General features: G+C 35.8%; 2 protein-coding genes across 2 annotated transcripts; both read left to right on the top strand.

The window, feature by feature from the left end:
• Window positions 1–407: 407 nt before the first annotated feature.
• Window positions 408–6644, top strand: zpld1b (zona pellucida-like domain containing 1b). The gene is made up of 11 exons (XM_065280149.2): window positions 408–1129; window positions 1213–1326; window positions 1467–1687; window positions 2053–2234; window positions 3588–3660; window positions 3757–3854; window positions 4511–4591; window positions 4758–4929; window positions 5372–5477; window positions 5557–5586; window positions 5744–6644. Exons 1-11 carry the CDS (start codon window positions 994–996, stop codon window positions 5905–5907), a joined length of 1377 nt encoding a protein of 458 aa, XP_065136221.1. The 5' UTR covers window positions 408–993; the 3' UTR covers window positions 5908–6644.
• Window positions 6645–8395: 1751 nt separating this feature from the next.
• On the top strand, window positions 8396–12256 carry LOC135770464 (zona pellucida-like domain-containing protein 1). Its single transcript, XM_065280148.1, has 10 exons — window positions 8396–8608; window positions 8737–8954; window positions 9431–9615; window positions 10295–10367; window positions 10462–10559; window positions 10650–10730; window positions 10809–10977; window positions 11088–11190; window positions 11292–11312; window positions 11412–12256. The coding sequence occupies exons 1-10, from the start codon at window positions 8509–8511 to the stop codon at window positions 11549–11551; spliced, it is 1188 nt and encodes a 395-aa protein (XP_065136220.1). The 5' UTR covers window positions 8396–8508; the 3' UTR covers window positions 11552–12256.
• The last annotated feature ends 3121 nt before the right edge of the window (window positions 12257–15377 follow it).

The following is a 15377-nucleotide window of genomic DNA, read 5'->3' as shown; positions in this document are numbered from 1 at the left end:
CATTTGCAATTAACCTATTTGTATCTTTTGACAGCGCCTCCTTACACTTGGGCGCTCAATATTGTATTTATGCAATGAGTATGATGTTTTTACCAACCTATTTATGTTCCTGAGGTAACGGAAATCCATTGGTCAAAGCAGTAAAAGAAATGTCAAATATAATCTCAACGTTTGTGCATCACATTGAGTATTGTGCAACACACTTTAAACCATTATATTTAAAATAGACTTTATCGTGTAACTTAAAATGTACTTAAGAATACTTATAACTATTTCATATAAATTAGCTTTATCTAAAAATAAAGGTGCTACTTGAGGCCATTGAAGAACCATTTTTGGCTGTATATGGTTCCATAAAGAAGCTTTAACATCTGTTTTACAAAAGGTTCTTTGTTGTGTAAAAAGATTGGTAAAGGTGAGAAAGAATTGATTCTTTTAATTGAATGGTTCTTTGAGGAACAAAACATTTTTTTTCTACGGTAACACTGCAAAAAACCCATAGCTTCTTTATTTTTAATGGTGTACATATAGTGGCAGGGCCCCAGTCCCCATACACCCAGCAGTGTAAAGATGCAGTTAGTGCTCTCCCCTTGTTAAAGGGGCCAGGGCAGCGTTCCCGGGTGTCCCCCCCGACGACGGACCTGTGTAGTGAATCAGCGAGCATTTATGATCGAGCTAAACGGGGAGACGAGAGGCCACGTTTACAATAGCAGAGACACACTCACTATCATCCCTGATGGACTGATAGAGAAAACAGAGCCTTTAGTCACTTCAGCCTTCGTTGAAAACATAATTCCAGCCTTCAGTCCCACACAGAGCTCAGACATTATTGAGCGATGACAGATGCAGATGAAGCCACGAGAAGACGAGTGGGAAATTGTTGAAGCTGCTCATGTTTCTGGCTCCATCAAAAAGATTTGTTCAGCTCTTTGAGATTTTGATGGATTTTCCCATGTTGTCCAGGACAGCTCTTTTTGTTAAAGACTTCTGATAATGGCTTATTGTTTTGGCTGCAGTAGGGGCCCGTGGTGCAGGCGGCCCCATGGAGATGCCAAGTTGCCAATTCACTCACCGGCCACGGGTGGAAACGCATGGAGCGCACCTCACTCGCTTGCATCAGGAGACCGAGGTAAGAGACGGTGCTTCACCACTGTATTTCTTTTATTGTTATATTTATGATATTATAAAATGACTCTTCACTTTCATTTCCAGGTGTTGAAATGGAGTGGCTATGTGTTCCTCTTCTGCTCATCAGTGGAATTCCTTCAGCTTTCACACAATTCAATGGATTCAACTGTGATCCGAGTCACCACAGCAGATATCCCAGTAAGAAACGTGATGTGACAGAGTACTGGCATGCATATTTCATAGATAAACACATATTTAGAAAAAAAAATGCTGTCTACAACACAGCAAATATTTTGGGGCGTCAATTTGCTCTTCTTTCTGTCTGTATTTCATTCAAGGTGACAGAGATATCAGTGTATACTGTGGCGTTCAAACCATCACGCTAAAGATTAACCTCTGCCCCGTGCTGTACTCCGGATACACTGATGCTGACCTGGCACTAAATGGTAACCATGGAGACATCCATTGCAGGGGTTTCATCAACAACAACACCTTCCCCACAGCGATGCTCTTTAGCATCACCCTGAGCACATTGGAGTCCTGCGGGAACACACTGGAGGTGAGAGATGCACTTCTCTTATAAATACTTTTTCAGGCATGAAAGCACTTACATCATGTTTTTGGATGTGTACTACGTTAGTAAAAAGATATGAATCACCATTGTACTGCCACAGTATCAATTTATATCTACAAGAGCCACAATACTGTTAGGAGATATGAGACAAACCATTGTTTTATAATTTTAGGAGTAGATAATCCATCGTAGTTCTTAGCATAAGAATGTATTGTTTTACATAGCATAAGTCAAGTGCTGGAGGTGGTTATGTAATTTTTAAATTTAGGTAAAATTAGGTAAAAATGTGCTGATTTGCATTTTAAAAACAATGTGAGTTTCTTCATATGGTTCTTCATATGTGTGGGCAGGTTTCTACAGCTCAGGGCTACAATGCTTATGGAAACATCTCAATGGTGCAGATAGGGAATATTTCGGGCTACATTGACACCCCAGACCCTCCAACTGTCATCAGTTACTTGCCAGGTCTGCTGTATAAATTCAGTTGTAGTTATCCTCTGGAGTATCTGCTCAACAACAGCCAGCTGGCATCGTAAGTCTGGCCTGGCATCTGTGATACGTAACACTCTTTTAATTTACTAAATGTAGTACCATTTTTAGACTACTGTAAATATTGGACTATATAGGAATAGTTTATGCATGAACAATGCTATAACTTTATGCTATCATTTACCATATATTACCATGTTGTTTTAACCACCTATACTGTATGATGTTTCTTGTTGTAGCACAAAAGAAGATTACTCAGTTAGACAGAGAGTTACAGTCTTTAATAGCCGTGTATTTTTCTTTACATTGAAACTGTATGGTGATAAAGGATGGCTGTCTTTTACACTGTAAAAATACTTGCTGCCTTAAATTTTTAAGTACAAGTTCAAGTTCAAGGCAAGTCAAGTTTAAAAAAAAATTTAAAGTCTTTACGACGTATTAGTTTAAATTTTATCCAGTGATGAGTTGCTGTAATTTGATCTAAAAATGTAAAAGGTATGTTAAAAACATTTGTAAAGCCAATTTATTTGTACACTGTAAAAAAAATAAAATGTCAAATAAACATATTTTTTATGTTACTTTATCTTAACAAATTAAGTTTCATTTCATCATGTTTATGTAAGTTATATCAAATTATCACCAGTCAAAACTTAAAATAGTAGGTTGAATTGACTTGCAAACCCAAGTTGTTTTAACTTCATGCATTATGAATACATTTTACTTAAAAATTTTATTTATTTTATTTGAAAAAGGGGACAATGTACACTAATCAAAATTTAAAACAAATGTAAGAGTACAATAAAATTCTTTATACCATAAACAAATATTTTTTTTAACTACGTTAAAAAAACACAATCAATCTAAAACAAGGTAAACAATCAATATCTAAAAAATAAACCGTAATTATAAGCAATATATGATACAGTTATTTATGGGTGATTGGGACTAATGTGTGTTATATAAATACATACAATTCACACTCATACAATTAAAAAAATATTTTGGTATTTTATTTTACTTTTTTTCAGAGAAAGACAAAAAATTTATGCACCAAAATAAAATTAAATAAAACAGAAGTTCGCAGTACAAATGACTTTGTGGAATTACTTAAAATTTTAAGCCACCATTTTATTTACACTATTTAATCTACCATTTGTTTGTAACATAATAAAAGTTATATGGACATGAGGGTAAAAAATGAGAGAATTTTAATTTTTGGGGTGAACTAAACCAAAGAATGAAGGTTTTTTTTCAAGAACCCCAATAATATATTTTTGCTGGTAGTCGTCTACATAAAATAATAAACAAGGAAACATTTATTATTATTTTTGTTTTGTTTATACTTTCTGCTGTTAATAAACTGATGTATTGTTCTGTTATCAACCTCCTTTACCAGCTCATCTGCTGCAATATCAGTGAAGGACAACAATGGTACTTTCCTGAGCACACTTAGTTTAATTCTTTACAATGTGAGTAAACTATGTGTATAGTAATGTGTACATTAAATCTTAATTATACATTTGAATACTGCATTTAACACATTTTTTAATATAATTTTTTTGCAGGACTCAACCTTCAGTCATCTGATCTCCATACCAGTGACTGGCTTGTCCTTAAAGACCCGAGTATTTGCTGCTGTTAAAGCTACTAATCTGGACAGAAGGTTTACCGCCGTATCATTCATCATACATCACTATTTAACAGTTTTATATTATCCTTTACAAAACGCCCAAGCTCGACTGGTAGAGCATACCAACAATAAGGTTAGAGATTTGATTCTTGGGGAACACAAAAAAATCAAATGTATAACTTGAATGCACAGTTCTTTAAACGTGTCAACCAAATGCAAAACATGTGGAAAGGCTTTAACCTGCTAGCAGGTTATAAACGGAGAAAATTTTGACTTAAAAGAATAGTTTACTCAAATTTATTTACTCACCCTTGTGTCGTTTAATCCCCCAATGTCTTTCCTTGTTCTTTAGAACCTAAATGCAAGTTATATAAAGAAGTTTAACTCTTTAAGGTCTAAAAGTGTTAAATAAATAACTTCACTTGACTTGTGTCATGTATTTTAAGTCGTGACATGAACTCCTTCTATTTGTATTTGGGTTGTGAAGAACAAAGAAAAACATTGGAGGTTCAAATGGCATGAGAGTGAGTTTAATTTTTGGGTGAACTATCCTTTTAAGTAGATAATCAGTACTTAGCTCCTAAGTCACAAAAAGCTTTATTAAGGTCCCTATTATCTGTTCATATTTGGTTGCAGTAGAGATTCGAGATTACATTTCCATTATCAACAGAAATGACTTTTCCCCACAGGTGGAACGTTCTGATGGATCACTGTTACGCCACTCCCTCAGGGAACCCTAATGATGAAATACGCTATGACCTTTTCTTCGGGTAATTTTGTATTTTCTGAAATTGTGTGCACATTAACCCGGCGACTCCTTATATCCTGCTCAACAGTCTACAATACAACGCACAAAGCCAAAGGCCTTTTAGAGGAAATCATTTGTGTGTTTAAGTTTCTGTGTGTTTATATAAACATTGTATGTGTTTCTACCAGGTGTTTCAAAGATCCACAGACAACAGTTTTTGAGAACGGAAGAAGTCAAATGGGCCGCTTTGCATTCGAAGCCTTTCGTTTTGTGAAACACAAAAACCAAAAGATGTCCACTGTGTTCCTGCACTGTATTACAAAGCTGTGTCGAGCAGATGACTGTGCGATGCTAATGCCTGTAATGCTGGTCTACGATTCTTGTTTCTGTGTTCCACCTAAATACTAAAGAGTTTTATGATTAATAATATGGGACTCAGGAGCAAAACCCAGTCATAAGGGTACATTTTGGATTTATGCATCATCTAAAAGCTAAAAAAAAGCAAAAGGTGCAAAAATCAAACGATTGAGAAAATCACCTTTAAAGTTGTTATAAAGAAGTATTACTAATGATAAATATATTTTTGATGTATTTATAGTAGAAAATTTACAAAATATCTTCATGGAACATGATCTTTACGTAATATCCTAATTATATCATATATCAATCATGTTGACCCAATGTATTGTTGGCTATTGCTACAAATATACCTGTGTGACTTACAACTGGTTTCATGGTCCAGGGTCACATATGTTTTATGCAAAGTTAAGGAGTATCTTATTGTAATATTACTCTGTTTCAGATCTGTGGAAAGCGCAGAAGGAGAGATACTATAGAGAATCACGTAGTGTCAGGTTCGGCCTCCGGGGACGCAGTAATAACCGCAGGGCCTATAATCACCAGAAGCGGTGAGAGCCTTTTTCCTCAGCTTTATAATCTTAAATTATGCTTATAGAGTTGTGTGTTCATCTTTTGCTTTTATTGCAGATGAAACACCAAGCAACAATTCACAACTCTGTAAGATATCAGTTGACACTAAAAATCGCTGTGTTTAAATAAACCTGTGCTGGGTAGCATATTAGATATGGACATTTTTAAGGCTACCATTAGTTGGGTTTGTTCATATTTGATTTGGTCATACTGACACATCTCTAACCCTTTCTTTTCCCTACAGTGGACAGTTCAGCCCATCAGTGGAACACTGTAACCAGCGGCTTGATGTCGGGTGTGGTTGTTTTAGGGGTGATGAGTTTGGGTCTCTTTGTCCTCTCCCTCAGGCTGCTCAGGAAACCCAGCCCTTCTAGTCTGACAGGAGTCGTCAACTCCGGATTCAGATGATCCTAAGTTGGTTTATTTTGATTTCATTTTGTTTTTATCATTTGAATAAAAATACAATTTTGACAGGATTTTATTTGCTTATTTTTTGACTTGTTTTTCCCTGCACCAACAAACATGATGTTTGTGCATGATCATTGTGTCAATTGCATCATCATATCTGAGTGTTTGTGGCTTAATGTGAATATTAGGGGTCATATCAAAATGGCATTGGGCTGCTTTCTCTTTGACTGTGTGAATCAAAAAATTCCCTTTTAAAATACCTCATTTTTGTTTTGAAGTGTTGATATGATATGCAACGTCCACAAGAATAAAGTCAGAAACATTTTTTCCATAAGTCTTTGTTAATTTTCAAAGTGTTGCAACGCAGTGCAATGCTTACAATCAACAAAACATGGATGATGAAGGGAAACAGGTCTTATAGGAATATTCAAGGTTAAATGGAAGTTAAGATTTATTTTTTAATGGAATTTACAAACTAACGAACGAGTCACAATGGCTTTACTCTGTTAATATATAGCCATAAATAGTGTATTAACACTGGAATATTCCTTTTGTTTTGTGTGATAATAATTTTAGGAAAACATAATAGTGTATTTTTTACAATAAAGCATGTTTATAGTTAATACTTTTTACATTTTTTACTCAAGTGTAAAAAATTTGATTTTAGAAATGGCCATAGATCTAGATAGTTCAATATGGCAGAAATGATGTGTCAAAAGGTAAAAAGAGTACAGCTCACTCCTCTTATTATTAAGATGATATAGCCTACACAATGTATTGGACAATTTGAAGTGAATCTACGTAGCCTTTTTTTACTGTATAATAATAGTAAAGATCTCAGCTAGCATATAGCAATACGTCATGCATTGTTTAATTTATAGGTCTGTAACCATTTCCATGGTTTTGTATCTTTTACAATAGAAAAAGGGCAACACCCAATACTCTGATTTGACCCTAATTAGAAAGATGTTGTACTTCCCAGGTAGCTCAGCTGACAGGTTCATATTACTACATACTATTACATTAGATTTCCGGTGAATATTTACCACACTTAAAAAAAATTACAAATGATTTTACTTTTGCTTTTAAAGTTGAGTCCAATTAGTTACAACATTTGGAATTATTGAATGATTTTTGTGTGCTTTCAATATAAAAAATAACTCTGCACTTACAGTTTACAAATGGGTCAATGATAAAACAAGCTCATAAAAACGTGTTTTTAAAATATCGTTTAAAAATGTATATAGCAAATGCATATTTTTGAGCCAGGAACAATAAAAAAAACGTTTTGTTTATTAAACAACATTCCAGTAATTTTTAATGATTTTTGTCACAATTATTTTAATATCCCCCATTCAATAAATGTCAGTTAGCACAACCAATCATTGTCTAGAAAATGCACTCCCTGTGTCATGCTGATTGTTTGTTTATTTGATAGTGGCATTTAAAATTATAATCCTGAAAATAGTTTAAAACAAACATTTGAAGACTATAAATTTAAGAGCAATAATAATACAAAAAAGTATTATAATTATTATAGATAACCTAAGCTTGCATTTATTAATAGGATACTAAAATGATTCACTTATTAAAAATATTTAGCTTAATCTTTTTTATTTCTTATGGGCATTCATATTGCATCCATTGACTTTCTGGTTGCACCACCTGACATCTGCAATTAATTTATTTAACAGACTTCTACTTGGATGATGGTCTAAGCTTTTGCCTATAATATCAAGTTCATGAATATACTTTTTAAATTCAAATAAAATGTGCTTGTTAAAATATAATTTCCAGTTTAGCAATGGTTGTACCACCTGACACAGAAAGTGTACCAGCTTACCCATTACTTTAAAGTAGCTTTTTTTCAGTATTTAAGAGAAAGCTACAAACTTTTCATTCAGCCATAAAGACCACCAGGGGTTCAGTCAGTGTAAGATGTGATATCATGTTCACTGTTTGTTAACTTCTTAATGAAATGATTACGGTTGTACTACCTTGACAAATTGTTGGAGAATTTCTTTTTTCAATTATCCTATCAAACCGACATGTTGCAATTTTAAGCAAAGTTTATTATAAATTTGATGTATCAATCCTTGGCATGAGTCCATATTTATGAACACACACACACACACACATAGGTCCAAGCTGAAGAAAGGGAACTCCAACACATTGCGTGCATTCTCAATATCACTGTTTAAATTATGTTAAAATGTAACAGAATGTTCAATGGCCGAAATAACAAAGGGGGTGGGCAAAACATCTTTAAAGGTGATGTGTAAGGTTTCCTCATTTGCCTCAAGGTAAGGGCCATGGTACTATATCCACAAAAGTGAATTGTTCTTCAAGGACTCAAGCAACCATACCAAATGGCAAATGACCTTGTTTTGGTCCAATCCTGCAGAAGTGCTCTAACCAACTTTTCTGACACATACAGACTATATAAAGAACAGGTTGAAGTCAGTCAGATATAAATCCATAAGAAACGTCCAGGATCTTACCTTAAGGAATTTCGTACTTACTGGTGTTCTGATTGGATCCCAGTCTGTTTAATTGTCATTTTGTGTTTAGTTTGACTTTGATGAAGGACAGATAATTGACATGGCTCTGCTCAGTCTCTTAATTTTGGGCACACTTGTTCCAGGCCACCTGGCTCTTACTCTTACCCAAAGCGACTGTGGAACTAACTTCAGGCACCCTGGTAATGAATGAGTGTGATTTATAAAATGATGTTTGTAGTTTAACATGAATGAATGACTGTGACTTAAAAGTATGAGATGCATTCATAGTCTAACGTATATGTTTTTTTTTTTTTTTTTGCTTTGACAGAGTACACCGACATCGCAGTGTCTTGCGGGACCCAAACAATTAATTTGGCGATCCAAGCTTGCCCTGTCATGTATACTGGATATAATGAGAGCTTGTTGATTTTGAACCAGATCGCTGACCCTCTGTGTCGAGGAACATTGGATATGACTGCGAATCCTCCAGTTGTGCGCTTCAGTTTCCCTCTCAGGCAAGCGGATGCATGCGGCAGCAACTTTTTAGTGAGTATTGCATCTCTATACTACATTATACTTTATACTAATGATAATAGGTTGCAGAAAGGATAAAAAAAGTTTGCAGAGGTTAAAATTCTGGCAATCTAAAGATAATGTTTATGATATATAATGTGCTTATTGGGTTTCCAGAACATAAAAAAAACATTTCTAGCTAACCAATATTTTGCCCAGACACAAGACGACTCCGGGCCGATTCTGCACCGGAGCTGGTGACTTTGGCACACATCCAGTGCAGATCTTGCCCAGAGTCGTCTGCTGTCTGGGTGGCAACCAAAACATTTTAACTAGTTGGTCTTCCAAACCAGGGGCTGTGATGCTACTGTTACCCTGTTTAGATACTCTTTGTCTTAAAATCTAAAGAAAAAATTAAATCTGAATTTTTAAGATGACTTTTGTGTTTACATTTTTCCTCATTTTCTTTTCTCTCTGTTCATATGTATGTTATGGTTTTTATATTGTAGACCACCAGCGCTCCAGGCACCGGGGTATTCTCAGACTTCTCCAACATCCAGACAGTTAACATCAGTGGGGTGGTCCGATCCTACGACCCCACAGTGGGAACAGTGACTTACAACGCTGAACTGAAATACTTTTACTCGTGTGCATATCCACTTGAGTACCTCATCAACAATACAGAAGTGGATGTGTAAGTTCATTTTAAAATCTTTGATCCAGTGGTTCTCAAACAAACTTCTTTTGGTGTGAGCCCCCCTTTTTGAGTAGGGTGCATCCCATTGTGCTATATAAATAAATATTTTATTTATTTTATACTTTACTCTGTTGTATTTTAGTGTTATCTTCTGATTTTGCGTACTTTTTCGAAATTTATTGTATAGCTCATGAAATGAAACAATGTGGTCCCCTGGCGCCATCTCTCGGCTCCATGGAGCAACTGCTTCAATCGACTCGACCGTTTCTTAATCCGAAGGCTGCAGCCTCCGGAGGTCGCATACGTCATCAAGTCTGGTTTATTTAAGTTAACTGAGCATAACATTTTCAATTCATAAGTATATTACAACAATTAACGATTAACTAAGCATAAAAGTGAACGTTATAATTGTTAATATTCTGAAATAAGACCGTCTTGATGACTTATGCAGCCTCCGGAGGCTGCATCCTTCGGATTGAGAAACTGCCTTAATCATAAAATTGAAATGTGTGACGTTGTTCGTTTTCACGAAAGCCTCAGAAAGATCTATTATATATCTAAATAAACAGATGACAGATCTTGACTGAAAATATAATAAAAATGTATTTTTTTAACATTAACAAGTTAAGATGTGCGCTTGGCGCTTCTAACATCTACTCTTTACCCCCGTCTACAGGTCATCGTCCTCAATTGCAGTAAAGGACAACAACGGAAGCTTCATCAGTACTTTAAGCATGCAGCTCTTCAAAGTACTTCTAAAACAGGCCTACTATTATAGATTTACAACAATCTATTGCTTTTAACACTATGTGATATATATTTAATTTATTCATATCTCTCTAGGATGTGAACTACACAACTCCACTTGTTATGACACCAATGGGCCTTGAGCTCAGAACCAAAATCTATGTGCAGGTCATTGCAGCAAACTTGACCTCACAGTAAGCAACATACACTGATTTTTCTTCTTAGATATGTTTCCATAACTGTGTGTTATAAGGTGACTAAGGCTGTCTGCACTTCCTCCACAGGTATCATGTTCTGCTTGATCGATGCTATGCCTCCATCTCGCCCTTGCCCGCCAATTCTACCTTTTTTAATCTCTTTGTCCCGTAAGTCCATAAAAATGCACGTACATTAGCAAACATGGAGGCCTGTTTGTATCAAGTTGTGAACTTGGTTTGCTCTAGGTGCTCAAAGGATCAGATGACCATCATGCTGGAGAACGGTAACAGTCAGAGAGCTCGCTTCAGTTTCCCAGCTTTCCGGTTTATTGAACAGCAGAATCAGACCGTCGCCACCTATTACCTTCACTGCATTACCAGGCTTTGTGAACTTGCCACCTGCACCCAGTTCATGGTAATACAGGGTCTTTAAACCTTGGCCTATAAGACCCAAAGAGTTTGACAGGGTTGTACAGTTGTCTCGTGTGGCTTTGTTTAACCTCCCCGTCATTCTTCATTCATCAGCAATGCAGAAGGAAAAGAGACACTCAAACCACGACAATGAGAGATGGCCTCTCAGAAAGCACCCTCCTCACCTCAGGACCTATTAAGACTAAAGCTGAAACCCGTAGGTTTACGTCTCTATTGTCTCTTTAACATTACACTATCAAAAATGAAACATTTATACATAAAGCTGGATAATAACTCCAATTTCGTTCTTTCCTTCAGCTCTTACCACTAATGAAGGAGGTAAGTGTGCTTCATCACAATAATCCATTCATAAAACATAAAGTCATTTGGGTAAAATACTGTCATTTGATAATAACATGTTGTCTTGTCTCTATAAAGCCATGGCCAGTGTTCAGAAGAACAGCGCTGGCGGGGGGTCTGTGGGACTGGCGATCGCTCTGGCTGTCATGGTTATTGTGGGCACGGTTGCGGCCCTCATGGCAGTGTCATTTTACCGCAAACTCAAGATGATGCGCTAACTGCAAGAAGTTGAAAAGCTCTTACATGTAGAACAAAAACAGCGCTGGTGGAGGTGTGAACGTGTGATCTGTACTATTACCATTACTTTTAACATGAACGCTTTTACAGCATAGCAGACACAGCATTATTTAAGAAAAAATACAAAAAGAGCAATTGAGAACCCTATGCTGCAGTTAAAAATAAAATGCAATATTTAATAATGTTTATAGAGACTGTTATGTATTTACCTTTAAATATATACTGATGTACTTCATATTTTATATAGTTTATTAAATATTACATAGCTGCAGTGCATTTAAAAACAAACATAGGATTTTGTACAAAAAAAGAGATCAACATTGATGGTGCAAACAAGGCAATAAAATGGAGTGTATAATTACGAGATGCAATAAACAGTTGTCTTATCACAATAGGCCTGTGATAAGTTTTCCAAAGTTATGTTACAGTAATACGCAGGATCAAGGCTTTAGGATTGACAGCTTAATATGCTTAACTGCTTCATGAAGAGCCCTTCTTTGATTTAGGAGATTTGAATCTTATTAATATGAAAGGAACGTGCACTTTTGGAATGGGGCTTGTAGGCATGCTTACAGCAAATGTAACATTCAAAACAATTCTGAAAAAAATTGAACTTGTATCTTAATTTTATTTGTTGAATTTGTCCTTCTATTGCATGCAATGTCGTTAATAAAGGCTTGTAGGATTGTAAGAACAACCATAATTGTTTCTTGTGCTGTTATCACTCAACACCACGAGGGGGAGCCTCATCATTATATGGTGCTAACGCATTGTCTACTCTAACTGGAGCTGGGTTTCCATCCAAACGTGATGCGAATCTTTTTAAAATTCGAAAAATAAAGAAAAACAAAGAAATGCGAATTAGGTGCGTTTCCATCACATTGTTTTGAGCGAATGACGTTGTTATTGGGTAACCTAGTAACCAACAGTAAACAAAACAATCTGTAAACAGACAGGACTGCATGTAAGTTAGTTCACGATGGGGCAAGTTATTAATGTATTTGCCGTGCAGCTTGTAATTACCAAACTAAATGCGGTGCATAGACGAAGGAATGCAGACTTTTTATGAAGGCACTTAGCAGCAAGGACATTGCGACGACGTCGAGCCCCATATATGGTAAAGACAACTCCAGCGGAAACAGCTAGAAGGTCTGTAACGTGTGTTTAATGTTCGCTACTTCAGAATTCATTCTGCAAATGCGTTTCCATCTCCCACTTTTCGCATTTACACTTTATCGCATAAGTCAAAACTTCTTTTTCGAATCAAGAGATTTTTTTTATCCAAATTTGGCGTTTCCATCATTCGTTTTCGATGTAAAATGCGCCTAAAACCATGGTGATGGAAACATGGTAGCTGGGTAACGTGATGCGAATATTTCGCAAGAAAACAAATAAACAAATGCGAATTAACAGTGCGTTTCCATCAAGTTGTTTGAGCGAATGGCGGTAATATTGGTAACCTAGTAACCAACAGTAAACAAAACAAAGCACGCTTGGGAAATAGAAACAGAACTATGTAGTCACGATGGGGAAAGTTATTAATTTATTAGCAGTGCAGCTTGTAAGAAATGCCGCATTTTTGATGAAGGCATTAGTAATAGCAGCAAGGACATTGCGAAGACGTCGAACCGCATAGGATAAACTAAGACAACGGCAGCGGAACCGCTGGACGGTCATATTGTGGGTTTAAAGTTCACACGTCAGAATTCATTAGACAAATGTCTTTCCATATCCCATTATTCGCATTTAGTCTTTTTCGCATGTCAAAAACAAGCGAGCGTAAAAACCTTTTTGCGAATTAAGGGATTTTTATTCGAAATGTTGTGTTTCCATCACTGGTTTTTGATGCGGTACTTCAAAATGCGCATAAACCCATGGTGATGGAAACATAGCTATTATGAGTCAATGGGGTCATTTAACCCAGCACGAGTTCTGTCCAATATTTACCGATTGGGTTAAAAAATAATCCGTAGGGGGTCCCTCAAAGGTTTATCATATTGTGGGGTCCATGACGTCATAAAGTTTGAAAACCCCTGTTCTAGAGAACATTGAATGTCATAGAAGGGGGATTATTCAGAGTAACTTGCAGTTAGTTAGACACGTCTATGACAAACAGTCTCGAAGTTTAATCGATTTTAGAATTTAATCTATTTAAAGTATTAAAATTAGTATACAAAGTATAAAATGCTAATTTTACAAATAGAGTTTTGTGTTATGAAGAGGGTATTTTTTTGAACATTTATGCGTTGGTTTGATGTCATAATATCAGTTGGTTAAATTATTTAATTGATTTTAAAGCTTAATTAAAAATATTTTTTTTCTGTGATTTTAAGCCTTGTGCCATGAAGAGAACCCTTTTTTATGTGCATTTACACTGGTTTGGGCTCAAAACATGCTGTGCACAGAGAGTTTAATGAGTTTGAATTTGAATATCAAACGAATGTCAAACATAAAACTAACTTTACCGCAGTATAAAAACTGACGTAGCGAACTACTGGACTTACCGTCTGTTTCCGCTGAAGTTGTCTTTACCATATATAAGGCTCGACGTTCTTGCTGCATCAAACCCAACAAACATGAGACGTCCAAAGGACGTTCAGATTATGTCCATATCGGGTCGGTCGGTCCAGAACCTAATCTGCACCTAATCTGCACGTCTAAACGACGTGCAGATCCAGTACAGTATTTGGACGTCTGACTACGACGTCTTTTGGACGTTGATATGCAGTTCAATATTTGAGGGTCCGTTCTTGGACGTCATTTAGACGTTCAAAACAGGTTCAGAAAAAAAATATAAAAACTTATGCAATAAAAACGACAAATGAGTTCTGATTCAAAACAATGTAACATGACGTTTTTTTTTGTGAAAATTCTTTAAGGTGATAAAATATGTTATATTTTTATGAATGAATTCACAACGCGTGCCAAAATCTACTGCATTTCTTTTGTGTAATTTGCAAATTAAACCAAATTCAAGTGTGATTTACAAAAATAATCAACATTGCAATTTTAAGTTTAACCACAAGGGTGTGTAAAAGCTTAGGTGGCGAGGTGGCGCGTGATCTTTTTTTGCACGTGATCAACAGACGTAATTAAGCATCGCCAGCGTAAACGTACTCAACGGACACAACCTGCTGTGAACAGGTAAGTTATGTTTATCCATTCCAAACAGTGTGTGTTTATTTTGTTTTGTGTACTTATTTTATTGTCAAAAATATTTTTGTTAGAAAACGTCGAGTTTTTCGAGAATTGTTTTCGATAAACTGATGACAGAATTTGACACCGCGGAGGATAACGTTCCGTAGGCTATTTTTAGACTTGGTTAGTTGTTATTAACGAACTGATGCCTTGGTTAGTTGTTATTAACTGACTGTTAATATGTTCGCGTATTTAATATTTTTCAGTGAGTTATTTTAGACCGTCTTGGGGAACTCTATTATCTCTTTCAGTCCGAGGGGGACTCGTTCCTTAATAACAGCCATGTGAAACTAAATACACGGTCGTAAAAATGACTTTTTCTTCCCACACAAAAAATGACATCCGTCCTTTTATAATATTAACCATTTGAATGCATTTTTAATGATTTTGTCTAAGTGACATGCTTGAAAGTGGGCTTCTATGGTAAAAGTTCACCTGTCAATCAAAGAGCTCCGTTCAATACAAGCGCACAGGCACTGTAGTAGACAGCCAGACAAAGAAGTGATTAAGTAAGGAAACTAACATGATAACTTGATAATGACCCCCTTTGCCTTGCAATCTATTCATAAAATTAAGAGCCTTTATTAACCTTGGAATTTAAACAAAATA

Source organism: Paramisgurnus dabryanus, chromosome 8, assembly GCF_030506205.2.
Source record: "Paramisgurnus dabryanus chromosome 8, PD_genome_1.1, whole genome shotgun sequence".
Taxonomy (NCBI): domain Eukaryota; kingdom Metazoa; phylum Chordata; class Actinopteri; order Cypriniformes; family Cobitidae; genus Paramisgurnus; species Paramisgurnus dabryanus.
The sequence above is the reverse complement of the archived record's forward strand: the minus strand, read 5'-3'. Positions and strand labels throughout refer to the sequence as shown.

Excerpts from the sequence above, each read along its gene's own strand:
- zpld1b (XM_065280149.2), top strand. The coding sequence starts at position 994 with ATGGCTTATTGTTTTGGCTGCAGTAGGGGCCCGTGGTGCAGGCGGCCC. Across the intron at positions 1,130-1,212 it reads GCTTGCATCAGGAGACCGAG|GTGTTGAAATGGAGTGGCTA; the intron begins GTAAGAGACGGT and ends TTTCATTTCCAG. Across the intron at positions 4,592-4,757 it reads CGCTATGACCTTTTCTTCGG|GTGTTTCAAAGATCCACAGA; the intron begins GTAATTTTGTAT and ends TGTTTCTACCAG.
- LOC135770464 (XM_065280148.1), top strand. The coding sequence starts at position 8,509 with ATGGCTCTGCTCAGTCTCTTAATTTTGGGCACACTTGTTCCAGGCCAC. Across the intron at positions 10,731-10,808 it reads TTTTTTAATCTCTTTGTCCC|GTGCTCAAAGGATCAGATGA; the intron begins GTAAGTCCATAA and ends GGTTTGCTCTAG. Across the intron at positions 11,313-11,411 it reads TCTTACCACTAATGAAGGAG|CCATGGCCAGTGTTCAGAAG; the intron begins GTAAGTGTGCTT and ends GTCTCTATAAAG.